The sequence below is a fragment of the Solea solea genome, chromosome 7 (genome assembly GCF_958295425.1).
Source record: "Solea solea chromosome 7, fSolSol10.1, whole genome shotgun sequence".
NCBI lineage: Eukaryota > Metazoa > Chordata > Actinopteri > Pleuronectiformes > Soleidae > Solea > Solea solea.
In genome coordinates, this window is record NC_081140.1 from 26,354,460 (window position 1) to 26,369,434 (window position 14,975).

At 38.8% G+C, this 14,975-nt stretch overlaps 1 protein-coding gene across 1 annotated transcript in view; it reads left to right on the forward strand.

The window, feature by feature from the left end:
* The window catches only part of b3glcta (beta 3-glucosyltransferase a), an 84,799-nt gene extending 80,860 nt beyond the window's left edge, over positions 1-3,939 (forward strand). Inside the window, exon 15 of the mRNA XM_058634852.1 lies at positions 1,888-3,939. Coding sequence (XP_058490835.1) covers positions 1,888-2,055 — 168 coding nt within the window. The 3' untranslated portion in view covers positions 2,056-3,939. The remainder of the gene's footprint in view (positions 1-1,887) is intronic.
* Positions 3,940-14,975: the final 11,036 nt, after the last annotated feature.

Here is a 14,975-nt window from a genome sequence, read left to right on the forward strand (position 1 = left end):
CAATTATCATTTTTTTAAATGGCACTGTAACCAAATCCAAGCCACGCAGGAGTGAACGAATGCAAAAATTCTGCTTTTCTTTCACAAAATAACATAATCGCACACAAACACTCACTGTTGCACATTCTTATAACCTCTGTACAAACTGCACGTTTAAACATAATAATCCCTGTGCTCTAAGGGATAAAACTGGTGGACACTGCAAATAAATGGCATTTTGAACATGTAGTAATAACAATGTGATTCATCACAGTTAACCATTGAACCCCTGCAATTAAGCACAATCAAGAAATTGTGTTGTGTGACATTTAGAAGCCTCTGACCTCTGCAGACGCAGTGTCAAGGTCAAATTTTTTGATTTTTTAATCACTGTGATCATGTAAAGTCTCAGCCACAGTATCTTTAAATAAATATGAAACCAAACTGGCAGTTTCATCTATAATCCAATATGAAATCTAATACAGTCAATTTTAACTTGGTAAACATCGCAGTTCATATGAAATATTTATACTTCTTGCGTTTATATTTAACCTTAGGACTTTTGTTCGATTGTGTGAGGTTTATGCATCTGGAAATATTATTGTTTTTACGCTCCTGAGTCTCAATAAAGTGACTTTTCTCCTTTTTTTTAGCTGATGTCAGCATCAGAGTTGACTGTGAAATAAAACACAACGCATAAACAATATCATTTAGTTGTAATAAGATTGAAATGAACACATTTATCATGCTTTTCGCACACTAAACCAAATATATTGAAACTCAAAATTGATGTTGATGCAAATGTTAATAATAAAACGGTTTCTGAAACTGTAGCAGCTAAATGGAATTCAGCCATTTCTTTAAAAACCTGCCCTTCTGTAATTGTGGCAAAATGTCACGGTGTAATTTATGCTGCTCTTGGATTATAAACTGAGGAGCAGAGGAAGGTGAAATCACATAATGTATGAGTACATTCTGAGAGCACGACCTTTTTGTGATTTCACCTTAAATTATAGATGAATGTGTTAAAGGAATAGCTCAGAATTATTTGAAGTATAGTTTTCAATGTTACTTTAGTTGTGACTTTATTTATTTTGTGTTTTTGTAGTGTTTTATTGTGTAGCTGTTACTTTTACCCATGTTTGATTTTTTTTAGATGTATTTTATTGCCTCGTGTGACCTTTTTTTTTTTCTTTTATTTATTCTGTCGTTTATTTATTGTTCCGTGCAGCACTTTGGTCCACTGTGGTTGTTTTAAAGTGCTTTACAAATTAAGTTGGATTGAACTGTATGTGATACCAACATTCGGCAGAGAAAAACATATTTTAACCACTTAACAAAAGACTCACTCCCTAAAATCCTCGCCTGCAAAAGTCTACGATATCTGCACAGGTGTTTGTTAAGCGCTCACTCTCCCACACCAAAGTCCATAGAGAAAATCAGCGTTTTTTAGCTCACAGGGACACAGGAGTTTCTGTTCTACTCCCGCGTCATTTTTTGCAAGTTTATGTTCCTCACGTGAAACCGAACGATGTATTTTTGACTTGAAAGTCGCAAAAAAAACGATTTCAGCTCACAGTTGGAGGCAGCAGTGCATTAACAACTCCTCAGTGCTACCGTGTAAAATCGCTGAATTTCTCCATGACGTTTGGTGCAGGAGCGTCAAATATCTTAAGACTCAAGCACGTGAAGTTATGATCAATCAACACAGAAACAGATCAATTCTTTTAAAGTATCTGCTGCTAAAATAAAACATAAATTTGGATGTTTCTCAGTTTTCCATGTGCAGTATATGTCTGAAAGCTGGTAATGTGACTCCTGTGCCTTCAGTCTTCAGATTTCTGTCTCCCGTGATTTTCCTCTGAGTCTAAATTGCTGATTGCATCCATGTCTTACCTCTCCTCTCAGGCGCGGCCCGAGGATTATCCCAGAGACTTCTTAGCTCACCAGGTGCCAATCTCTTTCCATAAACACTGGAACATCGACCCTGTTGCCGTTTTCAACAAATGGCTTCGGGACGAGTCGAGGCCGAAACCTTCAGCCGGACTTAACAAGAGCACGAAGACGGAATTATAACAGTGTGGAGCATATGGACAGTCTGTCTGAATATGTGTGTGTGAGTGTGAGAGAGCGAGAGAGGGTGTGTTATGGAGCCATGGTACTTAAACATGTTTCTTTATAGATGTAAATGTTTTGTATTATTAAAGGTGATATACGTAAGACTTTTAATTTAATATGTATGTATGTAGTTTGTGTTATTTGTTAATCCAGGTGCAAATCAAGTATTAAAATTATACGATTATAGATGACACAAATTGGTGTATCTACTGCCCTTTTTTAGTTTTTAGTTTTTTTATCTGTCGCTCCGCCCACTTTCACCGACCCAGTAACGCAGCACGTAGCACTTCGACACACACTGGGACGCCAGCAGAGTGAGTAGAGAGCAGACAGTGGCTGAGTTTTGGAAATGAACAATATCTGGCATTAAAAAGCCTCAGCACTCCTCTCAAAAATGTCTCAACCAGAGAGCGAAAAACAAGGGTCTGCAGCGGAGATGCATTTAAATATAGATGCTAAATATTCTGAGGAAGATGATGGCAGTCACGCTCTCTCTCTCTCTATATACGTCTTTTTTTAACGAATATAAGGTTTTTTTTTATAAGGCAGACACACTCTTACGTTCAGTCTCCGCCTGCTGCTACACGCTAATATGAAGCTAATATGTGTTCAGTATTTATGTTCAGTTACTATACATATTTGGATGTATTTGTAAATGGAGACAGTCTAACAGCTAGGGTTGTACATGTAAAGGGGCAGAAAATTCCCTGGTAAATTTCCAGAAACTTTCAATGGGAACCATTTAGTTTGACTTTCTATGGTGATTTGTGGGGAATATTGAAAAATACTTTAATTAGTATTCTTTAATTATTTAAAGAAACTGTGTCATACAAATATAAATAATATATATACACGTGTATATATATATGTACAATATTTAACCTTAGATGCGCCTTCAAAAAAGTTACGTCAACACACCTAGAGCACCAAAGCACCAAAATGTGTTGATTGTATAAATTGTTTGTTTTTTATTGTTCAGTCCATTCCACACAATCAAATGTTAATGGATTAAACAACAAAAAAAAACACAATAAATGATTCATGCCCGGTGTGTGTGAAAGATTAGCAGAAACATTTGTTTATGTTGTATTTCATAAAATACTTATGTTAGCACACCTAGAGCAGCACCAACATTTTTTTTAAAAAGTATACATTTTTTCCAACATCAGTCCTCATCATACATATCAAACATGAATTTATTTGTAGAGTTTTTAACCCTTAATTTGCCATGTTTTTGTCATGGTGCATCAAAAACAGTGATTTTAATGGGTTTCACTGAGGACATTTTTGTGCCTAAGTGTGTTAGTGTGAGTATTTTACTTAACGTTAAAAATTAAGAAAACAAGCATACATTTTTAACATGAAAGGATATAAATTAAAAGCCAAAAACACAAAAATGTGTCCAGGTGTGATAAGGGGTTAAGTTCCCAAACTTCGATTTTGAAAATTTGCCACCCATATATGGACAGGTAAACATCTTATAGCATCTTGTTTCCATATTTTCTTAAAATCTGGCAACCACACCTCTGTATTGATTTCAGTTTTAAACGCTAAAAGCCGCTGTTGTACATATTTTACGTATATCACCTTTAACGTTTAATTGTCACAGAGAGGATCCAAGCAAACGTGTGTTGTGACTGAGGTGCATGTTGAGGTTAGTGTTATTTTGGAAATCTGATTAAAATGTGTGTATTATTTATATCTGGAGAATAATCTGAACCTTGTGGAGGATATTATCCTCTTATTATTATTTTTCTTCTCTGAGATACTTTGTCTTTCAAGAAAGCATCTTTAATGCTGTACAATGTTGCTCTATTTTGACATAAAAGTATGAATATTTAAGATTGTTTTTTGCTTTATCTGAATCACCGGAGAGAAAACCTTACGATGGTTGGTTTGGTTAATAAAGGGCAAGTGCGGCTCAGGCTCGGATGATGAAACCACAGACTTAATAAAGTGGCTAAAAGGCAGCTTCAAAGCTCTCGAAAAACTTTTAATTACACGGAGATTTCAAGGATCTACTCATCTCATCTTCGTTTGTAACTCTAAAAACTAAAAGTTTTATTGAGAAAAAACCTTACAGTTATACACAAACACTAGATTTTGCTTGTTAAATTTGAAATATGAACAGGAAAAACAACATTTGTTAGAGTTTTTGTCTCAATTTGAAAAAAATGAAAACTATGTAAAGGCAGTTTTTCCAACACTCTCCTCTCTGGTGACATAGAAGCTGACTTGTCATTTTCCTGAAGTGGCACGAGTGAAATAACCGTAATAACCACACGTTGGCTTTGACGTACAAATTCTCCACTTTCAGAAACCGCTGGAATTTACAAAAATAAGTACAAGTACAGTACAAACCGTCGTGTAATTGTGGTAATGCAAAGTGCACTTGTGCAAACATGTCGTCTGCGATACGCTCGGTGTTAAAGGGTTAAAGCATCGTCATCTCCTATATTCATATACGAAATGACTTGTAACTTAAAACAGACTTTAAAACAGACTTGCTTGAGACTTAAAGGCAAAGACTTGAGACTCACATATGTGTGACTTACTCCCATCTGTGGTTAGAACCTCGGGTGATGCAGAAATGCTAACGTGTGACATCAATAATGCAGAGGTCCAGTCACAGCTACCCACAGGTTTAATGTTCTCACAAAAAGATACAAATTTGCCTCATCATTGTTTAAAAAAGGCTCATTTCTCAGTCATCTATTGACAAATGGAGAGGTTTAATATGGGATGAGCCGTTAGTGTTGGACAGTGAAGCAGACAAACAGTTCCTCTACTCACCGATGTTGTCAGTACTAAATTTACAGCGGCTGAGCGGCCCAGTAGACCAGCTCAGGTCCATGAAAACTCTATTAGCCTCAGGCGTTTGAAGCAGCGTAATAAGTCAAGCAGACATCCTCTAACACACCTATGAGTTGTAACCTATTTGCAGGAAACAAGTTTTATTCCTACTGGGACACACACACACACACACGCAGGCGGTTCTGTGATGAGTGGTGGTAAGACAGCGCTCTGCACTGAGGGAAATCCTCTGCATAACAAGCAGGTTTGCCACTATTTGGAGAGCGTCAGCAGCAGCAGCAGCAGCAGCCTCACACTCAGCCTGGACCTTCTCTGGTGTTTAATTCATTACAGTACAAATCATTGAGAGGGAGGGAGATTTATGTCAAAACATCATAAATGTCCTGAGGTCTGTTTCATGAAAGCTGAATTGAGGAATCCGGAACTAGAAGGTACACCGCTTTCCGCCCTAAGTCAGCTGGGATTGGCACCAGCAACCCTCATGTGGAGGATAAAGCAGTAGAAGGTAGATGATGGATGGAGAGCTAGAAGCTTGGGCTACAGGGTAAAGAAGTCTGAGAAGAGAATTCTGACACTGACACACTCCTCTGTCTGGGGGCATTGTCCAGGATGGAGAACAATTTTCCGAGAATCCCTCTTTCGGCTGCTGTTTCCAGAGAGTCCGGCTCTGTACCCACCACCACTGAGTTGTGGTGTGTCCCTGTTCTTGCAGGAGGAGGACGCTCTCTGCCACAGACATAGTAGAACATCCATCCATCCATCAGCTGTGCCCGTCTCAGCTGGCGATAGGCAGGTCACCGTTTCATCACAGGGACACATAGAGACAAACAACCATCCACCATTTACCTAATCCCCAAATCGCAGAACCTAAAGAAAAACTCACGCACAAACGGGGGACAACATGCAGAAAGACCCTTGATCAGACCGGGTCTCAAACCCCGGCTTCTTGCGACATAGAACACAACATAGCGGACAACCACAGGTTTTTTTCTGCTCGGTTTGTAGCTGTTTGGAGTGACGTTTTTCTGTCGCCCAATCAGCCGACTGACAGGGATTATTTTGGTTCTATTCCTCATGGGAAACGCAAGAAAATTCACACCATGCTCTTTCTCCACATGGCAGAGCTATAGAGTTATACTTGAATGCAGCTGTGTACATGGTGAACAGGACAGGATAACGTGCAGAGCACCAGTGCTGCTGAACACAGTGTCTGATGTATTACAGTCTCTCTGTGAGGACGTCTGTAATCCATCTCAGCAGGAGTGACTCCACTGTCATCTCTCGTCACAGTAACACCGGCTAAATGCTGTTAAAGGTGCTGGAAACTTACTGCATCGTTCCCGTTATCCAGATGAGAGTTTAGCACATGTCCACCTTCATATCTCTCTCTCTCACATAGTTTTTTTTTTTTTTTATATAGCCTGAAATACTGTTTTCCTGACGCCGTCTAATCAAATTACAATAAATAAATGACACATTATGCATTCACACAGTGTCTCGTGCAGGAATCATCTCTCCGCTCGTCTGTCTGGAATAAGTAAATCATGATAATGACGTTTGGCAAGGCTGATGAATTCATTATATTCATGCATGTGTGGCCTGCAAGAGTAATATGATTGTGTCCGTGCTACAGAATCAACCAGCAGTCACGCGGTTTTTGACGTAGGTCCCTTTAATAAAAAAAAAAAGAAATATGCAGCGTGAAGTGATGAACTCGTGCATATGTGCTTCTGAGTGAAGAGGCTGCAGTCAAAGTCTGGACCAAGGGCATGTGCTGAAAGTCACAATGTAGTGGCTCTTCAGCGTCAGCGTCAGCATTGCTTTTTACGGCCGCTTCAATAGTAAAATAAATAGTGTGCTGTCATAATGTCGGGCTACTGATAGCTATTAAAATATTTCAGTCTGGATACATATTCTCTGCCAGCTGCTTATTCCAAAAAAAGAAGATGAGATTAGATTGAATAAACTTTATTGCCCTTACAGGGGGGAATTTATCTTAGCACACAGAGAAGTCACGGTGACAAGGACACGAAAAGATAGATAAATAAATAACCCATAATAAGCAACAGTGGAGGTGGGAATCTGTACATATGCACAGTGTAATAAAAATAAGAAAATCGTGTTTGATTGCTGTACATAACTGAAAATTTATGACAGGAACACAGGGAGGGAGCGGCACAGTGTATGTGTGTTTGTTTTTCACAAACCATAATTCAGAGTTAATCAGTTTTATTGGCAGGAGAACAACAGGCTGCAGCACATTGTTTAGCTCGGCCTTCTGGGAACTCGCTGTGCAACATATATACGACCGAATCTACCGATATGGATTTTTATCTGCTGTGTGTGCAGAGGCGGCAACAGTACTTTACAGTCTTCACTGAGGACAACAACAGATAAGGTGGTGGCTAGAAGTTCCCCACTGATGTTTGCAGCCCTGTATAAAGCACTTTATTAAAGGTGATACAAGTATGTTACCAGAAAATGACTTTGGTAGAAGTTGAAGTCACTTTATTTTATAATATTACTCGTGTCTTGGCCGTTGTTCTGGGCTCTTTAGACTCATCTGCCACCAATTTTCTTTCAAGACTCTTTTAAAATCTTCCGCTTCCTGCCTCTGACAATGTTATACTGTGTGTAAACTGGGAGATAACCCTCAGTTTTAACTTGATTTTAAACATATATTTGAGTATTACAAAGTTAAGCACATTGTACAACAGTAGTTTGTGCTGTGGCTCAATAAAAAAAGGTCAGTTCTTAAGTGGGCTGATCACATTGAGCCTGGTAGTTTTAGTTTTTTTGTGGAATAATTAAATTTCTGCGTGCAAATTCAAATAATGCAAAATAATAAAATTCAATTTTATCCAAAATAAAACTAGGATGTTTGAAAAGCCTGTGTTAATGACTCTTTGCTCTGTTTAACAGCACTTAGAAAATACCTTTATAACAATGACATTTTTATAGGGGGGCTAATAACACTTGTCCTCAAGTGTATATACTGTATATACTGTGTATATATATGTATATATATATATATATATAAGGTTTTTTTTTTCTTGCACTGATGGCAAGGGAGCAGAGCAAGGGGGAATAAGAGGGAATGTAAGGCTCCCTAAGGGGGAAATTATTACAACTTTGTGCACGAGCGGTGGACGATTACAGGCCGCGAGAGTCTTGTTCTAAGTCACATGACATCACATATATAAGGACATGAAATCTCGCGAGGATTCACATCGGCCGATATTTTGCACGTGAATTCAAAGCTGTCTGAGTTTTGAATTTTCTAGCGTACCGGAATATTGTTTACCGGCGTCCGTTTGATTTTTCCACAGCATTTAAAGTAGCATAATGGATAGAATTCAATGCAAAACTCCCCTGATGACATGTTTGTTGCTGTTTGTGTGTTCACAGCAGGCTTCTCTCTCTCACCGTAAGCAGTTTTTAATTTCTTAATTTGCTCTCTGATGTTTCGGAGCCACACGCCGACAAAACAAACCTCGTGAATTCTCTCTCTGTGTGACATTTACAAGAGAAGAGTCATTTCTCTGATGCACACTTGATTAACGTTTCCACGCTGCTGATGTCATCTCATCATAATCTGTGTACACGTTTTTTTAGTTTTTACATATATATTAAATATTATATTGTGCTCTTGTTGGATCCCCCACTTTAATTTATGGAAATGTGCAGTAAGACAGAGCAAAGTGGGGATTCATATTTATTTTATGGGCTTTCTAAAGAGCACATGTGTACTATTTTTTTAAAAAAAATTCATGCACAAGTGGGAATTAACCCACTAAATCTCTTTACTACCAGCAGCAGCTCAGTCCACAGAGCTGCCGTTTAAACACGATGGTTCCCAAGAATGCTATATTGTGTTTTTGTTTTTTTTACCAAAGCAGCCAACAAACATATGAACAATCCGGGCGCAGTAAAGGGGAAAATTCATTTCTGAGTTCCCGGTCGACCAAAACAAAAATACACACAGCAAATTGCACACGGGCTGTTAAGTGGTGAATTATAAATAAATTACATTTCTCAAGAGCGCATTAAAGTAAACAAATTACATCATGGCTCTGGAGCCGGGGTCAACGCTTCTCCTTTACTCAGTCTCTCATACTGTCGAGCTGTAGTGAGCTTATTATTCAAAAAAAGCCATATCTCTTTTACATTATTAATTTTAATTATGTGGCATTTTTCAAAGAATACGGAACAGGTGAAATCATATATCATACGTTATTAGAAGAATTTGTTTGGATCTCCTGTGTCTGTCTGGGAGTGGGTGTGTTTGTCTTTCCCTGACCACCCCTGCAGGCTGGTCAGGGAAACCCCATTATCTGTTTTCCCGCCACGACCTGCTGCAGTTTATCCTGAGTGTGACCGTTCACTCGTTCCTGTTTAAAAAGCCCGGATGTTATTGTTCTTTTGGCCAGCCAGAGTTTCTTATTATTGCCTTTTTAGTCTTAAGGCGATTTTGAAATCGCCTTAAGACCAAATTATTTTTAACCCAGCCTTTGCTTTTTTTTCTAGTAAGTAACGAACATTTCTTTTCAACAATCAACCAAAGAATTGATGCTCTCTCAGCTGAGAGAAGAAGCTGTCACCATGTGAGCCGGACACAATGTGGCGAGTTTCACAGTTCACTTTGTGTGGAGCTCGTTATGCAAAAGTATCGCTGGAAGCGGCTCTCGTCCATCCATGGAGCTCCCGAATTTAACGGTGAAACTCGACCATGTTGTGTCGTCCGCAAGACGGCTTTTCCTTAAGAGATAAAGTGTCGTACAGCTCCCAGTGTCCGCACACCAAAATAATACGTTTCACCGAGTCTGGACACGTCATTCGGAGAATGTCAACGAGCGATTTTATTAACTTTGAATGTAAATTTGTCGCACGATAAATTTGCGTCACGTCCAGTGTGAACACGGCACAGCAGGATTACATCAGAGTAAGACTGTACAGTGGCCACATGGTGAATGTAGTGGTTAGTGCTGTTGTCTATGCAGCAAAAAGACCAGGGTTTGCGACCCGGTTTTCTCCAGGTTCTCTGGTTTCCTCCCACAGTCCAAAAACATACAGAGGTTAATTGGACTCTCTGGACATTGGACTGGCGACCTGTCCAGAGTGTAGCCCGCGTTCCGCCCTCTGTCAGTTGGGATTGACACCAGCATCAGGACAAAGCGGTAGACGAGGAATTAATGAAGATTGTACAGTAATTTCCCTCTCAGTGTTTCCTCTCCGGCTTTAAGGGGAAAGGCGAAGGCGAGAGATGGTGGTGAATCGTCGCGCGTGGCTGAAGTTCTTAATCACAGCAGTGAAACTGTCAGTGTTTGCTGTTGCTGTGAGTTTGACTCTGCTGTAACTCTTCCACAGGCAAACTGCCAACGTGTTAGCAGGAGAAACGCGATCGCGTAACGGACGCGTGGTTTATGTCTCTTGTCAGCGTTGGAACGACTCGGGACACTCGGGGCGTAAATTCACCCTGTCGTCCGCCTCCGTCCTCCTCACATTGGTCCAGTTTTCTTACATTAATGTGTCCCACTGCTCATTAATACCATTTAAATTGCTGCCAGCTTTACATTATCTTTATTGTCTCTGGTATTATTGCCGTGGCCTCATGAAAGTCAGGCCTGGTGTTTGTTATTATAGCAGAGACAAAGCCAGAGAGCAGGGACCTTGAACATAACACACTGAAATAAAATAAGAGGAAAGATTTTTATCAAGAGTGACATTTAAAGTAGAATAAAGGGGGTGTTGTGATATTTGTCCTCGACACAGGGATTTTGAAAATAGGTTGAGTGTGGGTGGTGATTTCTGTTCTTTATAATTATTCGCAAACAAGTGAAAATTAAATTAAATAAAGAAAATAATCACAAAAGATTGTTTGAGTATGTGGAGTCTCTCATGACCCCAAGTACAATATATGTCGTAAACCTGTAAGAGCAAATTTCAGTGTAATGTTGTGACTAATTTACAGCAATATTTGTAACAGCCAATATCAGAATTTTTGAACTTCACTGTATTCATGCTGTTTAAAACTTAAACACATAAGGTTGTGGGATATTTAACAAATTTATATGGGGACACAAAAAATATCTCCTGCCACCCATCTGTGGGTGCTGACCCAGACTTTTGGAACCAATCACTTAAAGCGTGTGTCGGGCAAATACAGATATTTCTCCCCTTAACACGTTATGTATGTGTTAGAAAATCCTTTTCTGAGAATTTGTGGGAAACAAAATAAAAAAAAAATAGGGAGTGAAGACTGGAAACAGGGTGACACGGACATGGTCTGATTTAAACTACATGATGTAATAGCAGGTAAAGTTTGATCCAGTGGATGGGTCTGTGCTCTCTGAGCGCTCTTATTTTGAAAAACGTGTATTTTGTAGTTCTTCCTAGTGACTATACCTTGTCTAGATTGACTTCCTGTTCCTTTTCCCCTCCCCTGATGTGATGCACCTGTGTTTTATTAGTTTCACCTGTGTAGTCGGGGGTTGAAGCAGCTCTTTCAGTTGCATTTTTACCGATATCTCATACATTTCTCATCCAAACACCACCAAAGTTGGCACCGTACACACTGGTGTCCTTAGTAAGTCACCTACAAGTTTGAAGCCTGTCAAGTGAACCTTTATTCGACTATTCCTGGCGTTTATAGGAAGGTAATGGTTCTGAATCAAATAATCAAAGGAATAAAGGGAGACCTGAGAGAATTGAGGTGGATGTTCATGTTGGAAAACAGCATCTGTGCGAGTGTACGAACAGCAGGTCTGTGAGGGAAAGCAGAGGTGAGTCTAGTGTGGATCATTTTCCTGCAGCTGATGCCGCAATTCATCTCCCCCTCTCTCCCTCTGTCTCTCCTTCTCTCTGTCTAGTTTCAATCTGTTCACTACCTGATAATCTCCCTTAGGAGCAATAGCGGGCTCATGGGTCTGGCACGAAGGCGCCGCAGAAGTGCTGCACGCTCATATTTGATTTTATCAACAATCTGCTCTTGTGGAAAAATATATAACACACGCGGCGAGACGACACGGCGTCACTTTATGAGGCCGTTGTAGGGAAAATTTATCAGTCAAAAATGACAAGATCAGAAAGGGGAACGACGGCCAGATGGTCCTTCTCTAATCAATTAGGTTATTGTTGTGCATGACTCTCATTGAGATGCATCTTCAGCTGCTGAAGACACAAACACGTCCAGACACGTTTGGGTTTTCTACGTCTTAAAATCAAGCAGACGGGACTTGAGAAATGACAAAAGATGTGACTGGATAATAATTAAAGGTGATATTTGAGTAGTAAAAAGTGTGCAACATTAACCTTTAGAGTTTAAAAGGTTTGCCGTTATCTCAAATCTCTCAAACAGTACAGGAGAATGATCGCTTTGCATGCATTTAGATGAGCGGTCTCATACTGTGAGTGGAAAAAATAAGTCCAAATTTTGGGGAAAAAAGTAACTCCTCAGTAAAGTTGAGCGATATGATCTTAATTTTTATTTTATTTTTTTCACAAAATTAAATGTATAGTTCACAATAAAAAAAAGCATATTTAGGCTCATTATCAAAAGCAACATACATTATTAACTCATTATGACTTGATGTTTTGTGGTTGGCCACATAAAAGCGATTGGAATCATCTTTGATTTGTTCCTCTGAACTTGTTCTAATAATTAAAGGTGCCATTTGGATTAGCGCCACCCACAGTTCATAGTCATGCATATTTGGTCCTGACTGTCTCTAATCTTGTGTCATGACCCCTGTGTGGGTGATGCAGATGTTTTGTGTTGGACATTTATTCACTTTTGGACTCTTTGTTGTCATGTGTGTTGTTCTTAAATCTTTGTCTCTTTGCCTATTTAGTTTCTGGTTTGATAGTTTTTGCAGTCCTTCCCGAGTGAGTGTACCTTGTTTTCATTTTACTTCCCGTCCTGTTGTCCCTCTTCTTTGATTATGTGAACTGACTTTTTTGAGAGGGGTACTGAGGCTTTTTAGGTCCAGAAACACTCTCATCATGTTATGGAATAAGATTTGGATCAAAAAATTTCAAAAAGCAAAAAAAAATATTGATTTAATCATTCAAAATTGTAAATATTGTATTTTCTTGTTTAAAAATACATTTGTTCTTTGCGCCATGGTTTTTTGTTTGTGGGTGGGCCTTAGGAAGCTGTCTGCTGATTGGCTACTGAGTGTGAAGTGTATTTTCAAACAATAAAATACAATATTTTTGAATGATTAACTCAATATTTTTGTTGCTTTGTGTGTTGTTTGAAAATATTGACACAAATCTAATCCCATATCCTCTTTCCTCTGCTGGTGCCCCATGTGTTGATGATGAGCTGTTCATGTTGCTGATGGTGGGTGACACAAAAAAATACAGCAAATTCGACACAGATTTGCCTGAACTAACCAGTTTGAATGAGAGGTTTTATCAGTGACTTGCAAATCTTTCACATGAATGTAAAATCATCACTCTGAGTTAATTTTATTTTGAATGAGCAAAAAACAACAGCAACAAAAAGTATCCTGCTCTGATACCACAGCTGAATTAACCACCACATCACTAACAGTTTCCCAGTCTCATCAGCAGCATAAAAAGCTAAATTGCTAATTACATGTGTACTCGACTCGGATATGTAACGTAAATACTCCACAGCCCATAAAGCCACAGTCTGTGTGTCTGAAGTGATGCAATACAATAAAAATCCATCACAACTTTGGCAAAGCAATCATGCGGCAGGTGAGAAGGTTAACGCAGGCAATAAAGGACGATCGTGACCGAACGTGAACTTTGTTTTAACTTTTGTCTGCTCTGTGAGAAGAAGAAGAAGAAGTTTAAAGTCTCTTCTGCTTCAAACAACAACGCAGACTTGACTCTTGGATCAGTTTGATGTTGTCACTTTTTCATTTGGACTTTGTTTTCTTCTCACACTGAATCTATCATTTCTCCATGTCACCATGCACATTAAGCCTCCTCATTTTTAACAAATTAAATATATGTCCCACAAGCTGGGACTTTTAGTCAAACTGAATGTGAAGTGGAAAATGTTCTTTTTATTTATTTGAGAACCTTCACATTCACCTTTTTAAGCTTTGTTCGTAACAGGTGCAACAATATTGAGAATTATTTTGAAATAATTCGAACCTTAGTCTAAATTTTGTCAATTTTCTTTGATATTTTTTGGCCGTATATATGTAAATGTTTTACTGACATAGATTTATTGACGTATTTTTGATAATTGTACAGTAAAAAAGGACAGAGACTAAAAATTAATCTTAAATGCAACGCATCTGTGATGTGTTCATTTTAACTTCTTCTTTAACAAACAAATAAATGAGAAAAATAAATCAATAAAATGTCCTTAGTTCAGGAAATTATTGACAATTAATCGCTGTTATGTTTACAGTTTAGTCATTTAAACTTGTTCATAAATAAAAAAACAGTTTCATGTTTGTTGTTCTTTCCATACCGAAAATGACTGAATCGTGACTTTTGCGAACTGTTACACATCCGAATATTTATTGATCAGTGGTTCTACTTCCTCCTACAACAAAGACACTTTTGGACAACATCGCAGATCAGGTGTAAAAGTAATAACAATAATCAAAAAATTCCCAAAAATTCCTCAAGAAACTTTGGAGTAAGCCTGACAAACTCACCAAATTTTGTCCCAATCCGACCACTTTTCTCTGACCATGACCCGACTACTGGGGGCGCTGTAGAGCCCTGGGGCTACCTACGGGTCCGTGCCCTATGCCACTATTGCATTTTTCACTGAACCGACCTCCGTGCCAAACTTCAAGAGTGTTTATGCACGTTAACTCCCTCAAAAATGACTGGAAAGCTATATATATAATAATAATTTGTGCTCGGGCCCTAATAAAATATCAGATTTTTAGCAAGAAAACAAGAACTCCCCTCCTTCACTGCAGAACCTGCATAGATTAAAACTCAAAGTCGATTCTATTCTTCTCCAGAGGAATTAGTTATTCCTCCTGAGTGTTAGATTAAACTATATCTCCATTTACAGTTTTTCATTACAGGCTGTAATCTCAGATTTTGACCGCGCTAAATGC